The sequence below is a fragment of the Microcaecilia unicolor genome, chromosome 6 (assembly GCF_901765095.1).
Source record: "Microcaecilia unicolor chromosome 6, aMicUni1.1, whole genome shotgun sequence".
In the NCBI taxonomy this organism is placed as follows: Eukaryota; Metazoa; Chordata; class Amphibia; order Gymnophiona; family Siphonopidae; genus Microcaecilia; species Microcaecilia unicolor.
This window is the reverse complement of record NC_044036.1, coordinates 277,075,868-277,097,423: the sequence shown is the minus strand read 5'-3', so window position 1 is coordinate 277,097,423 and position 21,556 is coordinate 277,075,868. Positions and strand designations below refer to the sequence as shown.

Here is a 21,556-nt window from a genome sequence, read left to right as displayed (position 1 = left end):
TACTATAGTATTAGTTTTAGATAATGTTTCAGGTAGAGAGTGTGCGTATGTATATATATATACATATAACGTTATTAAACATGGCTGTTAAGAAAGTGGTCACCCAGGCTTTTCAAATTTTATAAAACTCAGCTCTAGGAGTGGCCTAGTGGTTAGGGTGGTGGACTTTGGTCCTGGGGAACTGAGGAACTGAGTTCGATTCCCGGCACAGGCAGCTCCTTGTGACTCTGGGCAAGTCACTTAACCTTCCATTGCCTGCCGCATTGAGCCTGCCATGAGTAGGAAAGTGCGGGGTACAAATGTAACAAACAAAAAATATCCATCTGGACCAGGCGCTTTACCCAGCATGCTTTGTTGTAAGCCCGATGCTACTTCATCCTCATTAATTGGGCTATTAAGTCATTTCTTATCTGCTTCAGTTACACATGGTAAGGCCAGGTTTGACAAGTGTATACTGCTTTCCAAGTAAATAGTGTTATCTTTCAAGTATAAGTTTTGTAGAAAAAAATCTCAAAACCTTCTATTTCTTTATCTGATTTTTACAGTTCAGCCTTGACTATCTTAAGTAGAGTACCTTGGTCAGATAATGTCAAGGCCCTAGCAACTTAGCCAGCAGCCTTCCACTCTTATTGCCAAACTTATAAAATTGTTAATGGTAATAATACGCAGATTTTATTGCTTGCTGATGTAGCAGCTTATTAAGAGTAGCTTGTGTGGCAAGGTACTGACTCCTAGCATCCCTGGTAGGGGCGGCCCTCGACCACCGCCTCTCTTACTGTATAACAGTTTCTCTAGTTGTAGAACTTCTTGATCTCTGCTTCTCTTTTTGTAACTTGAATAGGCAATGATCTCCCCCTCACCCCCCCATATCTCTTTAGCTGTTTCCTAGTACAGAATTTCTTCCCCACATTGATCTGATTATTAGTTTGATTCTTATTCCACTTCTATAGGATATAATCCAAAAATTTAGTATTTCCATATAGATCGAAGGGAAACTTCCACTGCCTCTCCTCATTCTCCCCCCCCCCACAACTTCCATAGATATCCATATCAATGCATGGTCTGTGATCTCCATGCGAAATATTTAAGAAAGCATGTGGCAAATTGTACTAGATCCATTTCAAAATAATAGATTATTAGGTGACGGTGGCAGCTTGCAGTTTAAGAATCCATGATAATGGTTCCAGTTGGGTGCAGCTCAGTTGACCAAGCATGGCACGTCTTGTTCTAGATTTAATGAGCATTAAGTCATGAAATGATTCTCAAAAGGAATCAGGAATAATATAAGAATATATTTCCTTGTGAAAAGGGTGGTATATGTGGCATGGCACAGTAAAAGATATATAAATAATCAAAGAGGCCTTAAGGCAGCATTTCCCAATTTATGGGTTATAACCCCCTATGAAGTTGTAAAGTTGGGCTCACAACCAGAGTCAGTAAAAAGTTCAATGGGTCATACATCCTACTGAGTCCATGTTACAACTAAGACTGTGCAGGCTGCATGGAAAATGAGGGATTGATGGCAGCATCAAACCTGATGCCATAGTGAAAGGAAAAGGGATTTGATTATACCACCTTGCGGTGGTTTCAATCAAAGTGGTTTACATATTATATACAGGTACTTATTTTGTACCTGGGGCAGTAAAGGTTTAAGTGACTTGCTTCATGGATCCTCTTAAATAAATCTCTAGATACTAAAATAGAATCTATTCTAGAGAACATAGAATGTGCCCTCAACATTCTGTGCCCTGAAAATGGCAGATACAATTCAAGGTCAGGTATACACATAAAGTAGCACATATGAGTTTATCTTGTTGGGCAGACTGGATGGACTGTACAGGTCTTTTTCTGCCATCACTTACTATGTTACTATGTTTGTTATGCTTAACATATGAGAATAATCACATTCTTTTGGGTGGAGTCCTCTCCAAACATCTACAAGCTTGAAAGTGTCACATATGGGCGCTCCTTTTGTGTAATCTACACCCTCCTATCCAATAGGTTTTATTGAAATCTGGATCCATTATTATATTAAAACCTCCTGCAACTATTGTGGGTGAATTATAGTTTTACAAATGAGCAAAAAATTATATAAAACTGTTTAGAATAGACATTTGAGGCATAAATGTTACAGAGGACGATGGATTGACGTTCTACTATAATATGAGCTATAACATAGCACCCTTCTGTGTCTACATAAACATTGTTTCTCCACAACTAGACCATATTTTGGAATAAAATGATTACGCCCACCTTTCTTGCTACTGCTGCTACCTCAGTATAGTACTTCCACCCACCATTGTTGGAGTTTCCCATGTTCTTCTGAGCTTAATTGGGTTTCTTGTAGGAATTCTATGGAGACTTGCTTTCTACTGAGTGCTTGGAACATTTTATATATTTTTCACAAGTGAGGAAATGCCCCCTACATTCCACAATATTATTTTTAAGGGCTTCATGTCGCACACTCCTCTTCTTGGTCCTCTAAACTATGGTATCCTAAGTTCCAAAGGGAAGGCTGTCCCAGCTTCTGGCCTTCCCAAGCCAACTAATGAACTTCTTACTAGACCCCCCTCAATCCTTATCACCTCCCATTGTACCTTTTACTCTTACCAACTCTAACCCCTCAATTCCCTTTCCCCATCCTAAAATGGAGGAGCCCTAGCCCTCCCCCTCCTAATGTTCAACCCAAATTTGCTTTAAATTTGAACAAGCAAATAACATACGAGATAAAGTTCCCACTGTAGATCTACAAGACCAGTATACATCAGACCCACATAGTGTTAAGGATTAGTTTGACAGAGAACATGATTTTTATTTTGTGAGAGAACCCTTTCTTCTGGGCTAAAACTGAACTTCGTGTCACTCCCTCAACTTAATCTCCATATGTTGCTAGTTCTCTATCAAGGAAAGAACCAGAGTTGATGCAATTTCTAAACATGGGGTCCTTGCCAACTCTGCTTTTGGCAACATTCCTTATTTTAATAAAAGCTTAATGAGGGGCCACTAGAAAGGATGCATTGATGATTGATTGAGGAAACCCGTTTCGATGTACGTCTGATATGTGCTGTGGCTCAAAAGTAAAGCTGTGAGGACTGCTTGCAGTGCAAGGTTTATGTAGAAAAGAATAGACTGCAGGTGTTCCATTTATGGGTAAATAATCAGAGACATAAGAAATGGAGCTCCAGTCATAAGCATAGTCACTTGAAACCAAAGTAACTAGCAACACTGCAGGTTACAGACTGGTCAAGCTAAAGTATCAATAATTCTCTAGTGCAGGGGTTCTTAACCAGTGGTGCCCACACCCCTAAGGGTTCCAGGAAGAAGTCAGATGGGGAGCAGAGAGAGGGGTCTTGAAATCGGAGGCAATTTATCGACATTTTCTAGACAAGGGGGTTCTCAACCCAGTCATGGGACACACCTAACCAGTCAGGTTTTCAGGATATCCACAATGAATATACATGAGAGAGATTTGCATAGAATTTATCTAATACATATTAATTGTGGATATCCTGAAAACCTGAGGTGTGTTTCCGAGGACTGGGTTGAGAAGGTCTGAGAAGGACTGTCTAGTGAAGGTAGTTATAGGACTATTTTCAAAGGAATTTGCCCCAAAGCAGTAATGGACCGGAAGCATGTGATAGGTCTTGTAATGTCTACAACTAAACCACAGTTTTAAGCAATGTTGTAACGATAATGAAAAACAACCTTTGTTTCATTTGCACAGTTCCCCTGGTTGCAAAGTCATGCTTCATAACGAAGGCTGTGACCTAATAACTGGAATTACTGAATTGTTGCAATGCTTATGAACAAACTGTTTCTTAGTACCTGTAATTTTATTCAACACAATTTATGTAGCATTGTAGATAGTGTGCAGGACCTCAGACAGGTCTCTCACTTCTCCTGTCCCCCACTGGAGTTCATGTAACCAAATCCTGGAAGCAACTTGTGCTTGGAAGTAAAATATCAGACTTTTTTTTTTCTTAAGTCTTAATTTATTTGTGATACATTAATTGAAAGTTACTCTGGCATCAGTATCATTAGCTTGAGAAACTTCCCACATACATTGGTGACATTTACAACTATTGTAGGAACAAAACAATGTCTTAGTTAATTTTATTGGTAGTTTAAAGTTAGAGAGACTTGTTTCTGATGTATCTTAATTATATTTACCAATAAATGGTTCAAAGTTGTTTTTGAAATCTCGCTTCATGCATAATCACATTCATATAAAAAGCCATGCTGAGTCAAACTGGCATTGGCCATTGTAGGTCACAAGTAACCCAGCAGATCTCAAAATGTCGATCTTTCCTATAGCTCTCTTCTAGGGATGAACAATGACTCTCACAAGTCTATCTGCCTAATGATTGTTTATGAACTTTCTCTCAAGCACTTATCTAATTTTCTTAAATCCTTCTATGCCAGTCACCTTGGACCACATTCTCCAGCAACTGATTCCACAGGTTAATTATGTACTGCATAAGGGGAACCCCCCCTTCCCCACCATTTGTTTTCAGTCCGCTAGTCATTAGTTTCATGGTGTCCTTTTAGCTTTTGTGCTCATAGTTTAGACATTTCCCTATTTTATAAAATCATGGGCAAGATGGGGACCCCCGCCAGCCAAAGATGTACAGCGGCAGCAGTGGGCGACGGGGGTGGGTGGGGTTGGGTGGCGGGGCGGTGACCAAAATGTGCTCCTTCCACCGTGGGCTCTGGCCTCCTCCCACTCGAGGTCTGGCTGCAGAGCTGCTGCTAGGGGTCATCAGATACTTTGACGTTTTGCAGGTGCCAGCCAATATTCAGTGCTGCCACCCACATAGCTAATAGACAGGACCACAGAAAAACCCCATGTACCCACCTAGCACCAGGACTGAATATTGCTGGTAGCCACATATCTGCTAGCTCCTCCCCAACTTGGGTCCTGGACTGCCCTTTTATTTGCTGGATTTGACATGGCTGATTAGTGCTCCTGTCCACTTAAATCGTGCTGAAATATTGACACAATTATGCAAATATGGATAAAGTTTATGGGACATGTAAATTAGGGTTTTCAGGATATTTACTATAAAAATGTATGAACTCAGTCTGCTTACGCTGGAGGTTTAGTACGTTTTTATATATGTATGGCAAATGATATCGTTCATATTCATTGAGCATTAGTGTTGTCTCAGGCTAAGACATCAAATGACTTATCTATGTGCATTTTGTGTTTTTCTTTTTTTTTTTTTCCTGTTGCTTATGAATATTAATCAGTAATAGTTGTGCAAAAATGAGATGTGTCTCTCAGGATTCAAATGCATCTGTGGCTGAACTTTGTAACGAATCATAAACCCACTTGTGACATCAGTCTATTGCTATGGAAACACTGGCGATACCCCAAGATAGGAATTCTGTGATAGGAAAATAAATGGGCCTATTCCTTTCCTTCTGGAGAGATCAAATAGAACTGCTGAGCACACGTTAATGTTTAAAGGAATTTCCTCTACACACTCTGCAGCATACATGTATGATCTGAGGCAACATTTCTGTTAAACACATGTGTGACAATTATCACATCAACAGGATGCAGATGGATGCATCCTAGAAGACAGGGAGTGCTGCCTTGGGGGGCCAGCATGTAAACAAGAATTGACTTGGGTCATGCCTTTCATTTTATTTTCCTTCCTACTTTTCTAATACAAGCGAGAAAGACTTTGTTCTGCATTGGTTCATTCAGTTTACTGCTAACCCAGTACTAGAGAATGACATGGAGATAAAATTTGTTCCTGTCCCCGCTCCGTCCCCTTGGGTTTTGTCTCTGTCCCGTCCACGCAGGTCCTGTCTCTTTCCTCATCCTGTCCCTGCAGGTTCTGTCCCCATCCTCTGGTCTCATCTGCAGAAGCCTCGAACACTTATGATTTTATATTTAAATCTTTTTATTGAAGTATAAAAAGGAACAATATGCTGTGCAATTTTTGTGTATAGAAAACAATAATAATGAGCAGCTAAAACCCTCCCTCCCTCCACCACCACCCTCTACCCTTTCAACCCCAACAATAGCTAACTTTTACTACCCTAAGGAATCCTAATTCACCCTGTTAAAATGTCCAGGGGTACAAAATGCAACCCGTTCTGTATGACCTCGACAGGAGATATATGCTCTATGAAGTACTGTTATGATTTTTTAATCTGTGGATGAATAAGAAGTCATCAACAATTTCAGGATTCAGTCTAGTTCTCCTGTCTTCCACAGTCCCTCCTGCAATAGAAGATGTCTTCTTAGAAGATGTTCTGGTAGCAGGATGTACAGGATCCCCCATACAAATTTTGCAAGCTGTGGCCAACATGTTTGCTTGTTTTTCCAAAAAAGAAAAATATTGTTGTCTGCATCAATCAAACATAAATAACGGTCCAGTTCAATAACAGGTTTCAAAGTAGAAAGTGACATGGGGACAAAGTTTGGCCCTGTCCCCATCTCCGCAGTTACTGCCGGTCACCATCTCCGTGTCATTCTCTACCCAGTACTCCTGCCAGCCTGGCTTAAGAAGTACCTGCTCCAAAACTTTGACTTGAAATGCCACCTCTTGCTTTGTACTGTAATTTTTGGCCAATAAAACAAGTGTCTTACCTCTAGGGCAAAGGACAAAGCTGATGCACTCTTGCTCACATTCTATTTCTAAGTTATGAATAATAGAATGTGAGCAAGAGTGCATCAGCTTTGTCCTTTGCCCTAGAGGTAAGCTTATGACCAACAGAAAAAAAGGTGGGGCTCAAAACCTTAGCAGTATATGTTTCACAGTCTGTTTCGGAACTCTTTTGTCATTTGTCAGCTCGACGGAGACAGGTGGGGGTGGTCATGGTCTTCTTCACCGCCATCTTGTTTTGCAACGCTTTTATCAGACTATGCAAAATATAGCTGTCAGACTCATTTTTTTTTGTTACATTTGTACCCCGCGCTTTCCCACTCATGGCAGGCTCAATGCGGCTTACATGGGGTAATGGAGGATTAGGTGACTTGCCCAGAGTCACAAGGAGCTGCCTGTGCCTGAAGTGGGAATCGAACTCAGGTCCTCAGTTCCCCAGGACCAAAGTCCACCACCCTAACCACTAGGCCACTCCTCCACTCCACTGGAAACCTGTTATGAAATGAATACATTTTAAGACAAAGCTGCGGAGGATGACCGTTTGGTCCGCCATCTTGTGTCCTGCTCTGCTGACTCTGTCGCAGTGGATGCCTCCCTCCAGCTTCGTCCGGCCTCTGCATGCTGTTGCTGGTTCTTCAGTGCTTTATTTGTTCCACCTGGGCCCTGTTGCAGTCCTCGAGTGGGGATCGCCTTGCTAGACCTATTCGTGTCAGCCTGGATTTTCATCATCCCTCTTGGCCCGCCTGACTTCTGCCGTTCATCTTTGCCTCCCTGACCTTTCCCTTCTTACCTTGTTCTCCCGCCCTAACTACTGAAATGTAACTGTAATGTATTTATTTTAATTAGTTCATTGTAAGCCGCTTTGGGGCTGCAAAACTGCGGCAAAAGGCGGGGTATAAATGATCTGAAATAAATAAATAAATTTTACTTGTTGTAAGCAGGGTGTGAGATGAAAAGAGCACATGGGCACTATTTTATTATTTTCCATGCTACTGGAACTTACCATAATGTATGAGGCTCTAGTGGTTTTTGTGTTAAGGCTGTTTTTTGTTTCACAACACATTAGCTTTTCCTAATTTTTTAAAGTATTGTGGACACCAGAACTGTTCAGCCTGAACACATAAATAAAGAAAGTATGCTGCCTTAATGAACATAGCACATTAGTTGGATGGTCTTTGTTTAGTGCAGACACACTGAAGCTTTTTCTCAGAGTTAGTGGGAACTTCGGTGGTTTCACTCATATTTTAAGGTGTTTTTGATCTTCCTGTGCGTTGTTCTGCAAAATCATTTTTTGCTGCCATTTTTTTCCTTCAGTACATTTACCTTCAGAATTCCAAACTAGTGATCTACATTGTTTGGTTAGCATACTTTAAATTTTAGTGTGTTTTAAATTGATTTTTAACATTGTCAATTACTGCAGCTTAATTTCTTAATGTGCACAACTAACTGAAAAGAAGGTCCAAAATCGTGGAAAAATCCTCTCAAACAAACCCAAAATCTTTGCCTTGTGCACATCCTTATTCAAAATATAAAGTGTGTCCTGCAAACAAAGTGGAAAAGGAAGGGGAGAATCCATGCACTTTAAAAGTTTGGTGCTTTGCAAGATGGCCTTCACTTTTTTTCTCGTTCCAGAATGATTTTTTCCTCTTTACTCAAGTCTCCTGTACTAGGATGTACCCCTCGTCTGTATTATAAAACCTGTTTTTGATTTTTTTTGTATAATCTTATTTGAAAGCAAAGAACATGACAGCAGATAAGACCATATTGTCCTTCTAGTCTGATCATTCACAGCACTTGATCAGCCTTACAATCCTTTCTGCCACCTCAAAAGTCCTCTGTGCTTGTCTCATGCTTTCATAAATGTAGATGTTGTCCTTGTCTCCACCACTTCTACTGGGAAGCTGTTCCATGTGTGCCTCAGCTTTCCTGAGAAGAAGTATTTTCATAAATTTACTCCTCAGTCAGCCAGTCCCCCACCCCCTCCTTATACTGTGCTCACTTAAAGCTTCTTTTCCATTGAGAGGCCTGCATCCTGTGCATTTATTAATTTTTAATGATCAAATATGATGATATCTCTCCTTTTCCTGTTGTGTGTACAGTATATGCTTAGATCTTTGTCTTTCTCCACAAGTTAAAGGTTGACCACTTTAGTAGCTGCCCTCTGGACCAACTTCATTTAGTTTTACATTCTTTTGAAGGTGCAGCCTCTGTAATTTTATATGCAACTGTGGGATCATTTTGTTTTACAAGCTACCATTTGACTTGTGTTGAAGACTGTAGGAAGCTGGCTTCACTTGCTGACCACCTTTATTTGAAGTTGATCTTATGCACTTATTGTCTGGTCCATATTCAGCCAAGGTGGGCACCTCTTTTTAAATACTGCCCACTGCAGCTGAACTAAATCTGGATACTCAGTGCTGGTATCTGGAGAGTGGTCAGCGCTGACAGATGGTGCTATCCAGATAACTAAATAGTGAACTGAATATTGCTGCTAATCGGGTAACTCTCAGTTTTGCCCCAACTCCACCACGGGTTGCTTAGTACTATGCAGATAGTGCTGAGATGACCTGAAATGATATTCAGTGGCATTATCCAGATAGGCCTATCCATGGGGGTGTCACAACACCACAGCACACCACGGACCACCAGGGATTCTAAGGACAACGCTGGGGGGAGGATTTGGGGTGGGCTGGAGGTCCACCGGACCTCCAGCCCCCCCCCCCCCGTCGATGGATCAACGATTTCTGGGGGTTTCGGGGGCTGGAGACCCACCGGACCTCCAGCCCCCACCCCCCCGTCGATGGATCAACGATTTCTGGGGGTTTTGGGGGCTGGAGACCCACCGATCCTCCAGCCCCCCCCCCCCCCCCGTCGCTGGGTGGGAGAGGGTTTGGCCGGCGGCGGCCACGACGTTTTCTGGGGGTTTGGGCGGGGGCCTCGTTCGGGCCTCGGGGCAGGCTGTTTGACAGGTTTGGGCTTTTGACAGCCCAGACCTGTCAAACAAGTGCGGGAGGATTGTGCTGAGCGCATGCTCGGCACAATTCTCCCGCACTTTAAACATGATAATCAAAGATAATAGCGCTGCTTAGATTTGCATGCATTATCTTTGATCATCGATGTAGAAAAGCCCTGCGCTGTCCCGGCGCTATTTTTAGGGCGCTGTTTGGAACAGCGCAGGGCTTTTGATCATCTGGGCCTCAGAGAAAAGGCAATAGGTGGTGGGGGTGTGGGGTGAGATTTAAGAGGATTTCACAAAGATCAAAAAAGTCAATGATTGGATGTATAACTGATAATATGGTCTCCGGATAGGGGGAGACATATGTATTATGTTTTTTTTTTTGTTTTTTTTATGGAACATTCTTTAAATAGAAATGAACAAATAAGTGTTGCTATCCAGCAACACCATGTGTTAAGTCTTACACATTTTCTGCTGCTGGCTGATCAGCTGTGATGGAATGCCATGAGTGTGAAATCCAGTGAAGCAAGCCAAAAGTTTGATGGATCTCAGTTGCTGTGATTGAGTTTCCGTAGAAACTTTGTCCTAAACAAACAATCCCACCACAAATGTCAAAAACGGTATAAGAATGTGCCCTTATGATGTATCCCCCCCACCCCCAGCAGATATCCAGAATATTTGCATTCATCTTATGCAGCCTACCCAGTGTGAGATAATGAATTTAGTATTGTATTTTCAAATGGTTAATACAGATGTGAGCAAAATGCACCCAAATAACTTTCCCTCCCCCTTTACAAAGCCATGTGGTATTGCCGACACAGCCCATTCACTTTGAATGGCCTGTGTCGGCATTGCTGCAACAGCTGCCACTAGTGTGGCTTTGTAAAAGGTTTGGTTAGTGTGGAGGAATTTATTTCCTAGATCTGGCTTTTCATGTTAGTAAGTTTTTTTTTTGTTTTTTTTTGAAGCTCCCTCTGCATTCATATTTTCTATCTTTAGTAGAGTGATGTGTTAGTCCACTTTTCTATCAAAATTCTATATATAGATGTTAGACTCCTAATTACTATACTGACTGGAAGTGGGGAGGGGACAAACCTAAAGTTTTTTTTTTTGAAAGGGTGAAGTGTGTTATGAGTATGAAGCATTTTTATTGAAATTGCTCTAGAGAGGAGGAAACCGGAATGAATTGTGTTAGAATGGGATGGATACATACATTCACAAGTCCCAGGGCGGGTTACAGTTGACATACAAATAAAGCATAAAACACAGTCCCACAATAAACCCAACCCTAAATCCCCAACTGAGCACCAATATTTATTATAATCCGCCTAGAATAGTAGGATAGCATGGGATAGAAACTTTATTATTAATCATGAAACTACCCGCAGCAAAAAGTGAGCAGCATGGAAAACTGCCACAGTGTCCGAGGAAGCTTATTCCATAACCTGGGAATGCCAGCAGAGAAGATGCAACATATGCTTCAGTTGAACAAGCCACATTCAAACTAAATCACCAGCAACTTATCATTATTTGAACAGTAGGTTATACCAGCCTACTTTCTCCATAAGCTGCTTTGGCCTTGCCTTTCCTAATACCTTAAAACACTAATGAGAATGCCTTAAAACTGGATTATCTTCAAAACTGGTAACTAGTGGAGCTTGGCTAATACAGAGGAATATGCTCCCTAACATTTACCCTTTTTAACACACTACTGGCTGCATTCTGCTTCCTCTTGGAGCCCCTCCAACAAATGTCTTGACAATAAACATAAAATCCATGAAACTGCAACTACCTCAGAAGAAAATTGAGTGCTGAAATGTCAGACCTGAATTTCATGTATTTAGGAGTCCATTGGCAGAGGACACCTGAAGCTGATCTAGAACAGATTGCCATCATTCATTCCTAAATATTGTGCATGAAATAACTTGTCCCTTTCTAATTCATGTTAGCATACTTGACACCTTACTTTTTAGGGGTTGGGGAGGAGGAGGAGGAGAGATGGAGGAATGAGGGAAGAATAAGCTTGGTGATGGGTTTTGCCCAAGTCTTCCTTTGCTTTTTGTCTGACCTAAAAGAAAGATGGGGTGATCTGATGTCTGGGTACTTTGTTGATAATAAAGAAAGCTAACGTTCTATATCTGTATGTAATTCCGAAAGCAAAACATTAGTTATAAGCACAAACTGTGATATCACCAGTCTTTTACTCACATTATCATTTGAATGGGGGAGAGGTGGATATATTTGTGTTAGTTATAATGAAAAGTTTTTAAGTTTGGGGCATCCACTGTAAAGATAAACTTGGTCAAATGATGGTGATATTGGGCCTTTCTCTGGCAAGAAAAGAAAAAATAGCCTGAACTTCAAACATAAAGTGGAATTTATTTTTCACACTTAGGGCCCTGATTACTAAGCCACGTTATAGGTGCGTTGGCATTTTTAACGCACGTTAACCATGTAGGAGCCTACAATATCCCTATAGGTGCCTACATGGTTAGCGCATGTGCTAATTGTAGGCACGTTAAAAACACTAACACGCCTTAGTAAAGAAGGCCCTTAGATTGGATTTGAGGTGTCTATGGGATAACCAAACTGCTAAGCAATTCTTTTATCTATAAAGCATGCATCCAGCAGAATCAAGTCAATTATAGTTTACTAAAGTCTGCTTTTTCTGTCCTCCCCCTTCCCCCCGAAGTACATTGGCAGTTTGGATGTACCGAGACCAAACAGTCGTGTGGAGATTGTGGCAGCCATGAGGAGAATTAGGGTAAGAACTCTTTCCCCTTTATTATATATGTCGGTACAGTGCGATATTTAAAGAAATCACACCTTATATATGAAGATGTGATTTTTTTTTTCCAGTTCTGCAGAGCTGTATCTAATTTCTACTACCCCAGTATGTCTTACTCCTGTGAACAAGTGACTCCACATGTTATCAGTGTTGTTATATTAACTTCATTCCAGTGTATTCACGAATGGTGACCAAATCTTGTAAAACTTTTTCTTCTTTGTCTATTGTAGTAATCCCCTCCCCTACCAAACATGGTGGTCATTTTTCATCTTACCTTTGACTTCAGTGCAAGGCAAACATTGATGCATTTTCTCAATATCTTGGCCACATTACCTTTCTCTATCATAGGTGACACACCCAATATACTTACTGTGGTTGATTATCTCCAAAATGTTTGTCATGTGCCTTATTTTCATATCTTGGAGTCATCTTTGCTTGTATTCTGCCTTCAGGAACTTGATCTGAATCTATCTTCTCTTTGACCTAAAGCATTTTGACATAGCTGGCATGTTTTTACAAATTGGATTGCTAGACTGACTCATTTCTTATAAAGTTCCAAGTCTATCCTATGTATGACAGCCTTTAGTTAGCACTCAGACAGCTCTGTTGGAAGGTTTTCTGATTTGTATGTATTCCTTTTTTTTATGGATGAAGTTTTTTAATGTATTTGCAAGAGTGAAAATAAACAAATCCTTTTTTTATTAATATGGTCTTGCAATTTGTGTGCATTGCTTACTAATTTGTTTTAAAGCTGACATGATTATTTTGGAAATTTGATCAGAACCGTTTAGTGTTTTATGGTTAAAGGCTATTCAGACAAAAGTTTTTTTTTTTCACCTTAATTATTTGATGTGAAATGTGTTTAGAATACCAGCAGAGCAAGTGGAAACATGTTGGAAGCTTGCTGAAATTAACACACAAGCCTGAAGACTATGGGACAGCTCTTGTGGACTGACTCACTGTCTTCTGATGATTGGTATTGCAGAGTCTAGAGCCTGAGGTGGAGGTGGGGACTGCAGGAAAGAAGGGATCAGAGGGCAGGCATATGACTGGAGATCCTGGAGGGAGAGATGACAGGAGAGGTAAAGGATTATAGTGTGTGAGCAGGCAAAAGTGATGCCAGTCATAGAATTTGCTGCCCTAGGCTAAGGCCTAGTCAGCCTGTGTGTAAATCCAAGCCTTTTTGTAAGTACCAGTGTGCCAAGTCCTCAATGCAGTCAGGTAGAACTGCCATTAGCTCCTGACTAGGCCCCCATGAGAACTTGAGGCCCGACGCATGAAAGTCCCCACTAAAAACCACGTGTGTTTAGGTCCTCTGTGGAACTTACCGATTTTGAAATAACGAGCAATGCTCAAAGAAAATTGCATCAAAGTTTCTCATAAGTGTTCTTGTTTAGTGCATGTGCTAGGGCTGGTGTACTCTTTCCTTTCCCCTTCAGGTTATCAATAGAAATCAAACAAAATAAAACATGGAAAAGAAAATAAGATGATACCTTTTTTATTGGACATAACTTAATACATTTCTTGATTAGCTTTCGAAGGTTGCCCTTCTTCGTCAGATCGGAAATAAGCAAATGTGCTAGCTGACAGTGTATATAAGTGAAAACATTCAAGCATTACTATGACAGTCTGACAGGGTGGGAGGATGGGGGTGGGTCGGAGGTATGCATGGGGACATCAAAGCTTATCATTGATATTCTAACAGGATGGGTGTGGATAGGTGAGGGGTGGGGTGATCAACAGAGACATACAGCTTTATGGTTTATAATGGGCTAGGAACCCCAGGTCCCTTTCCCCTTCAGTACTTGTTGGCTCCATTGTCCCCCCATCTTCTTTCCCTTGCAGTTCTCTGGTGCTGGCTTCACCTTCCTCCTCCAGCTTATTTGCCTTCCTTCTGCTCCTTGCTGTAAGCGCCCCCCCCCCCCAGCTGACATCATAGGGGCTTTCCCAAGCCAATTGGCTGTCTTTTTGTTTCTCCACCCCTCCCCGGCTGATATTATAGCAGATATCACAGAGGCTTTCCTCAGCCGATTGGCTGTCTGCTTGTTTCTCCACCCCTAAGCTCTTCTCTACTCTCTGACACTTTTGCTATTGAAAAATCTCCTTGCTGAAAGCCCCCCCCCCAAGCTGTTTCTCTGCTCTACGACTGCTTTTGCTATTGAAAAATGCAAGCAGACTGCTCCTCCCAGAAGTCTCCCTCATACAATGACAGCTCCAGACTTGACAGAAAAGTTAGCATGTTAAAGGTAGGTGGTCCTTTCTGTGCATCGCTCAGAATGCTCATTTTAATACTAATGAGTTCTTTGTAACACATTTGCATAGGATTATCGTTAGCTGCTACCCCAAACGGTAAGAATAGTGTAGAACTCCTTTGTGCATTAGACGCTGAATAATGTGATCACTAGACTGGCCAGAACTAGTTTAAATCAGACGTTGCTAGTACGGTAAGCTTTGACCATAGGCCACCTCAGTGCAATACTAGTAATTCACAAAATGATTAAAGTGCTGTGCTATGAAATATTTGGTGGGATCAAATCATTTTCTTATTGAAAAGAAGTATTAAGATAGGCATCACAAATAATGGCAAAATATATCCCGTTATACTCCGAAAAATAGATGCCACAAAACAGTATAACAAGGCTACAGAATACATGAGTAAGACAATCATGAATTTGAGTCTCTTGTGTGCAATATGGGTGAGAGAGTTCAAGAAAGACTCCCAGATACAGTAGAATTCAGGTCCAGGATGCCGCGACATTCTAACGAGGCCAGAGTTATCTTATGGGACCTCTAGTGTGACAAAGAGGGGGACTCTGACATCAATCAGCATTGCAAGATGCATTTTTCCCCCATTAACACTGCCCGTTTAAAAAAGCCCTTGAGTTTTAAGGTGCGTAAGAAGAATATATCAAAAAGTAACCGAGGACCAGGTCTCCATCGGGCACCCCCACAGACAGAAAAGATGTTCACAAAAAGATTCCAAGATAAAAGAATTTGCGGGCAGTGCCAAACATGTGACTTAGGGTGGCTCTTGGTTGTGAACATTTCAAACAGGCATCATTCAGGCAAAAAGTAGCTCTGTATATTCTGTTTTTTTTTTTATGCCCCTCCACACTTAGATTCAGGTATTTAGGCATGATTTAAGCCTGTTTGTTAAGGTGACTTTTGGACACCCCAGGGGGAGATGGATATGAGATTAAAGGGTGAGAGTTAACGTGGGCTGGGAAAATGGATGAGCTGTGTTTGTTGTATTTCACAAGCTAAGGCTATGTCTGTAGTTATGCACGATGTCCTGTTTTGCAACGAAACAATAAGGTAGCAAAATTACATAATCCCACCCCAGTATTGACATTAGGCATTGTCTGGCATCTAAAACCTGCATTAGGGGAGAAAATCCACAGCTGAAAATTCTTTGGTCATGCTGTTACAAAAATATTTTGTGGAGAAATGGTTGCATCATCCCTGTATAAGCCTCCTTCAACATTAAACCTCAACGGCATAGCATAGTCCAGGCCAGAGCCCAAGGGCGATACCCTGGCATTTTTCACCTCTACTAGTTATTCTCTGGTGGTTTGTGAATTGTATTTATATTTTAGCTTTTTATGTTGCAATGTAATCTGTGGAGGGTGTGGAGTTTTCTTCTAGATTGGCAGACTGTACATTTTCATAAATACAGAAAATGCCTCTGCTTGAGCTGAATAAACTTATACACATGTACTGTGGGTAACAAAAGGCTGTTTCTGAGAGTAGACTCTGTTAAGCATTTCTGCAATTCTTTGTATTTTTAGTCTGACTTTCCAAAGTTAGTTCAAGGCGGACTACAACAGTTAAGGTATACTAGGGTAGGATCATAGAACCTTGTTTACTAAGCATTTTTCCCATAGAGCACACAGTGGAAGAAAGCCTCTAGTAAATACTCAGTAAACCTTAGTAAACTTACATCTGAGAGAAGTGGAGGATGATGTGATGTGCCCAAAGTCACAAGGAGTGTCAGTGAGAGAAATGGGATTTTACTTTTGGATCTCTTTCACCAAGCTGCGGCAAAAGAGGGCCTGTGTCGGCGTCAGCTCGTGTTTTTTACGCACGCCATGGCCCCCTTTTACTGCAGCTAGTAAAAGGGAAGTGTTGCTTTCCTACAGGAAGTGACCAAGCGGCAAGTAAAGCACTTGCCGTGTGGCCATTTTGGGAGGAGGGAGCCCTTACTGCCACCCATTGAGGTGGCGGTAAGGGCTCCTGCACTAACCCGGCGGTAACTGGGCATTGTGTGTCACTGTCCAATTACCTTAAGCCACAACACTTTAGAAAGTGTTTTTAAAAATTTTTAATCTGCTATTATCTTCACCCAAAAACTTTGTTCACAAACATTCACTAATATTTAAAAGATAGTGCTCAGTGATACCGTACTACTCCGGCTAGATCGCCAATAGTAATGATCGGTCATTACAACATCATAGCACTATGAACCTGCCTTTCTACCTAAAACAAAAATATATCTTCAATCACAAAAAAACCCCTTTGATGTGAAGACAGGTTAAACATAGTACTTATCTTTTCTTTTTCCTTTTTTCTTCTAACAACCGTCCACCGCAGTTAGTGTTCTATCAAGTGTCCCAAACAGTGTTTAAAAAGTTTTTTTTAAATCCTTAGTCCACACTCATGTCCTCTCTCAACTGATCCTGTTGTTCTTTCATTCTGTTGTCCTCAACACAAGCTGTGTTTCGCGCAGAAATGCGTCATCAGGAGAACAAAGACTCAACAGTTTTAGAACTCGTTTCCTCTCCACCTAATACTCCAGGGTGGAACATCAAAGTCTCACAGGGCTAACCGGCAAAGGACGCCAGCGCCTGCGCTCTTCTTAACTGCATTAAGTACGTGGAATTTCTGATGCAAGCAGAAATAGTCAAAAAATATTTGCGTAGGCACTAACCTGGCGGTAATCTTAGGTGGCAGTAAGTGCTCCCCCCACCCCCTCACACACACATGGCCACACTGTAAGTTAAATCTTACCACATGGCCATTTCTTTTTTTGGCCCTTTTTATCCACTGTGGTAAAAAGGGCCTCAGCGCGCGGCAAAAACGGCCCTTGCTGTTAGTGCAGGGCCCCTTTTACAGCAAATTGATAAAAGGCCCCTTTACTACTGTGTATCCCATGACATTAATGAACCTTATTTCTTAGCTAGGATGCATGGCGTATGATCTCAATCTCTCAAATTTATTGCTAATGCTGTATATAGTACTTCCTTTGGTTAGACTGCTTCCTTCTGGAATTTATAGGACATAATCCTCCAGATTCTATATAGTGCAACTTAATGTTGCGTTTGCAAATCTGGTCATATTCTGGATTTGTGTGCGCAATTTAATTAGTTAACAAGCCAGTCAGCACCAATAATTGCTATTTAACAATTATTGACACTAATTGGCATTAATTAGAATTTGCATACAACTGTGAAGCGTATTATGTAATATGATGCAAGTAAATTCTAAGTCATATAGTTGAAAAGGAGGCATGGCCGTGGAATGGGCGGGTCGTGGGCGTTTCTAAAATCTATGCGCGTTGTTATAGAATACACCTGGTCCGCACCTAATTTAGGTGTCAACATTTACACCAAGTTTACTTGGGGTAACTACCCGCAAGTTAGTCGCATGAAAAGATTCTATAAACTATGCAGAAATTTAGGTGTGTTCTATAAAGTATGCCTAGGCGTATTTTTTTCAGCGCCAATTTTTCCTTTAAAAAAAATTTTTTTAGGTGTGATATATAGAATCTAGCTCAATATGTATAGGTAACCTATTCAGAGGCATGTATGCTTGAAAAAAAAATCTATTTAATCAAAGTTGGCATCCTGAACAGTGGGAAAGGTTTTGATTTTTCTGGCACATTTTCTTGTTGTCTAACTGCATTGCTTGGTACTGAAAGATCTCTCGTTCACACTCACTCACACTCCCAGGTGCTCTAAGCATCTTCATCTTCCATAATTCTCATAAGACTGTGATGATACCATTTTATTTCCCCTGAACTGAGAGGAGAGAAATGGTCTGGTCTGTCAGTAGTCACTTTGGGCTCCTTTTTTTTCAAGTTTAATATTTGTTATACTGCCTATTCAGAAATCCAAAAGGTGGGGAAAGATGAAAAGAAATTATATCATTAATAGGCAGTGCTTTTTTTGTAGAAAAAAAGGTGCCGGTACTCATTATGGGCGAGGTCACCACATATGGCTCCACCCCTATTATAGCCACACCCACATTAGTCACACCCCTTATTCTAGCCATGGCGCATATAAACAGACATCAATGAAAATATTATACTAGTATAGGAGAAAAAAATAACGTGACTTAGGAGAACAAAGAGTAGATTAGTGAGTCGGTTTTTCAAAAGATCAAATACAAGGTTATATTGTGGTCGAATTCAAGAAAGTGTGGGGCAGGCACATGGGATTTCTTTGTGAGACGAGACAGGGGATGCTGTGGATGGACAGACTGAAATGGGCCATTTGGCCTTAATTGGCCACCATGTTTCTATCCCAGCATATGCACTTTTTTTTTGCTCTGACATAGGCACAGAAACTTGTGCATGCATCCTGTATGCATGCCCTGATTAGTGCACAAGTTCTATGTGCTTTAAATTTGCATATGACTAGTTTACTACATTGGAGAACAAAGGTTTGACATTATCTTTATGCTAAAAGCAGTGCACTTAGCCATCATCACATAAAAGCTTTTTTGCAGTGGCGTGTGTGTGTGTGTGTGTGTGTGTGTCTCTATAAAGCTCTTTGGGATACAGCTTTAATAGAAATGTTCATTGTAGATTATAAAGAGGACATGTCTCCCATCCACAAATCAAATACCACTTTTGTTAACTTTTCTATACATTAAAATGGAAATTTACTAACACACTAAACTAGAACAACTCAAACCCAATGTCATAAATAAATACTTTTTGTTGTGTAAACTGTAGTCAACTACATGTCATTCTGATACCAATTCAGAAACAAAACACTAAAAGCATAAGTACAATAGCTTACTAAAAAAGAAAGAAAAAAAAGTTTTCAAAATAATGAAGGCATGAGCTGAGAACAATCCATCTACCTTTCAACACAAAATTATGTATACTCTAGGGTCTAAAATAGCCTTCAAATTTAGAAATGCGGCATCCTCGATTGCCAAAAACCACAAGTGAACGCTAAAGGACAATAATATGAATCTCAGGAAAGCTGACTTCTCTTTGCTGTTGCAGATGAACAAACAAGCGGCAGGCCGAGGTCGTGAACAGTACAGACCCTACACTCTTTTGTACTTATGTATATATTTTTAATTTTACCTGCTCGTCAGTATCTTGGGGCCTGCAGTTGAGCACGCAGCCTTCCTGTGGCAGTGAAGGCCTGCACCCGCTCGATTCGCGCTATCCCCAGTCGCTTGTCACACGCTTCCCCCACACCTTGGGCACCTGTGAGGTGAAAGACTACAGGCCCTCAAAGTGTGGGACCGCTGGCAGCGCGAACGAACGGTGCAGACAGCGATTGAGGCTTCTCTCTGCGAGTCCCGCCTATGCGGAAACAGGAAGTTGTAACATAGGCGGGACTCGCAGAGGGAAGCTCCAATGCTGACAGGCTCTCTCAATCGCTGCCTGCACTGTGAGTTGACATCAAAGACAAGTAAGTAGGGAGTGAAAGAAGGGTCAGAACTCGCCTGGGTGGGGGATGGGGGGGGGGGAAGAGGAAAAAGGTGCCGGTACACCGTACCGTTGCATACCGGCACAAAAAAAGCACTGTGAATAGGAAAGGAGAATAGAGAAAAGAGGTGCAGGCCAATTACCCTACTGTGTGATGGGTGAAAAGCAAAGATGGCCAAGGTTGGCTAACTACACTATATACCATAGGTGTACTGAAATAGAAATGTCTTCAGAGCTTCCTTGAATTTTTGAAAGCAACATTCCAGAAAGAAGTAAAAGCAGGGCATTCCAAAGAATAGGTCCCATGATGCTGAAAATTTTGGTGAGGGTGCACAGAGGATGGAACTCCTCCAACATTTTTTAAAAACATTCTTGGTGGGTGTGAGTAATTGTGAAGTCTGTGGAGAATGTCTTAATCACAGAATCATGAGTCACTCCACTCATTAGTTGGGCATGCATTTTGTCATCTTTCACAGATCCAAGGTCAGATTCTTCCTTCCACTTTTTGGGCCTGATTGCATGCCTATGGGTGAAGGAGGTTTAGTAAATTTAGTTTTTTTTAATGTGCCACTACATAGCAGTAACAGAAAACAAAAGCCCCTCTTCTCTAAGCATTCTGTTAGCAGCAAACCAATTAATCCCCCCCTCCTCAGTAATGTACCAAAAGTAGTTTTAACCTCTTTGATGTAGTTGTAGCACAGTTTCCAGAAGTCTTCCCTCCTTTCACTCATCACCCCTGTTGTGCCCCTCTTTCTCATTGCCCCATTCTTCCTCTTTTATACCTCTTAATTTGTTCTCCTTCCCTCTCATCCCTTCGTTGAGTCACTTTTTTCAGTTGCCCTGTTTCAAGTCCATCCATCTCATCTCTCCTCTGCCCTGTTCACCTCATAGTTTGTCTTCCTAGTTTCCATTTCTCTTCCTCTCCCCTTCTCCCATACACTCGGTAAGCGGGTGCCAGGAAAAGTAGGTCTTTGCTTCCCTGTTTTTCTTTTGTGGAGGAGTAGCCTAGTGGTTAGTGCAGTGGACTTGGATCCTGAGGAACTGAGTTCGATTCCCACTGCAGCTCCTTGTGACTCTGGGCAAGTCACTTAACCCTCCATTGCCCCTGGTACAAAAAATAAGTACCCGAATATATGTAAACTGCTTTGAATATAGTTGCAAAAACCTCAGAAAGGCAGTATATCAAGTCCCATTTCCCTTTCCCTTCCGTATTTTTTTATTCTTCTCTTCTCCCAGTTTTCTTACCTTTTTCATGCTTCTAATCTTTCCATTTTCTGTTCCTTTCTTCTTTTCTTCCTCTAATACTTTTTGTGCCAGTCCCTCTGTTTTCTTTTTCCTTCCTTTTTGCTTCTCGCTCCATTCTCTTATGGTATATCCACCTTTACTGTTCAGGTGCTTCTGCACCACCACTTCTGCAAATACCAGTCCTCCTTTGCACAGTGCGACTTGCTGGAAATTCGTTGTGCAGTGTGTAAACTCCTGAGCTACTGATACAAACATAAAAAGATGAAGGCAGATAAAGA

At 41.3% G+C, this 21,556-nt stretch overlaps 1 protein-coding gene across 3 annotated transcripts in view; it reads left to right on the top strand.

The window, feature by feature from the left end:
• Positions 1-21,556, top strand: part of LOC115472985 — a 130,897-nt gene that overhangs the window by 16,222 nt on the left and 93,119 nt on the right. For 2 of the 3 annotated variants that reach the window (XM_030207553.1, XM_030207551.1), the window contains exon 2: positions 12,269-12,340. In XM_030207553.1, the coding sequence (XP_030063413.1) occupies positions 12,326-12,340 (15 nt within the window). In that variant the 5' untranslated portion in view covers positions 12,269-12,325. Of the gene's footprint in view, positions 1-12,268; positions 12,341-13,378; positions 13,447-21,556 lie in introns of those variants that run through there. The other variant, XM_030207552.1, reaches the window with a different exon arrangement.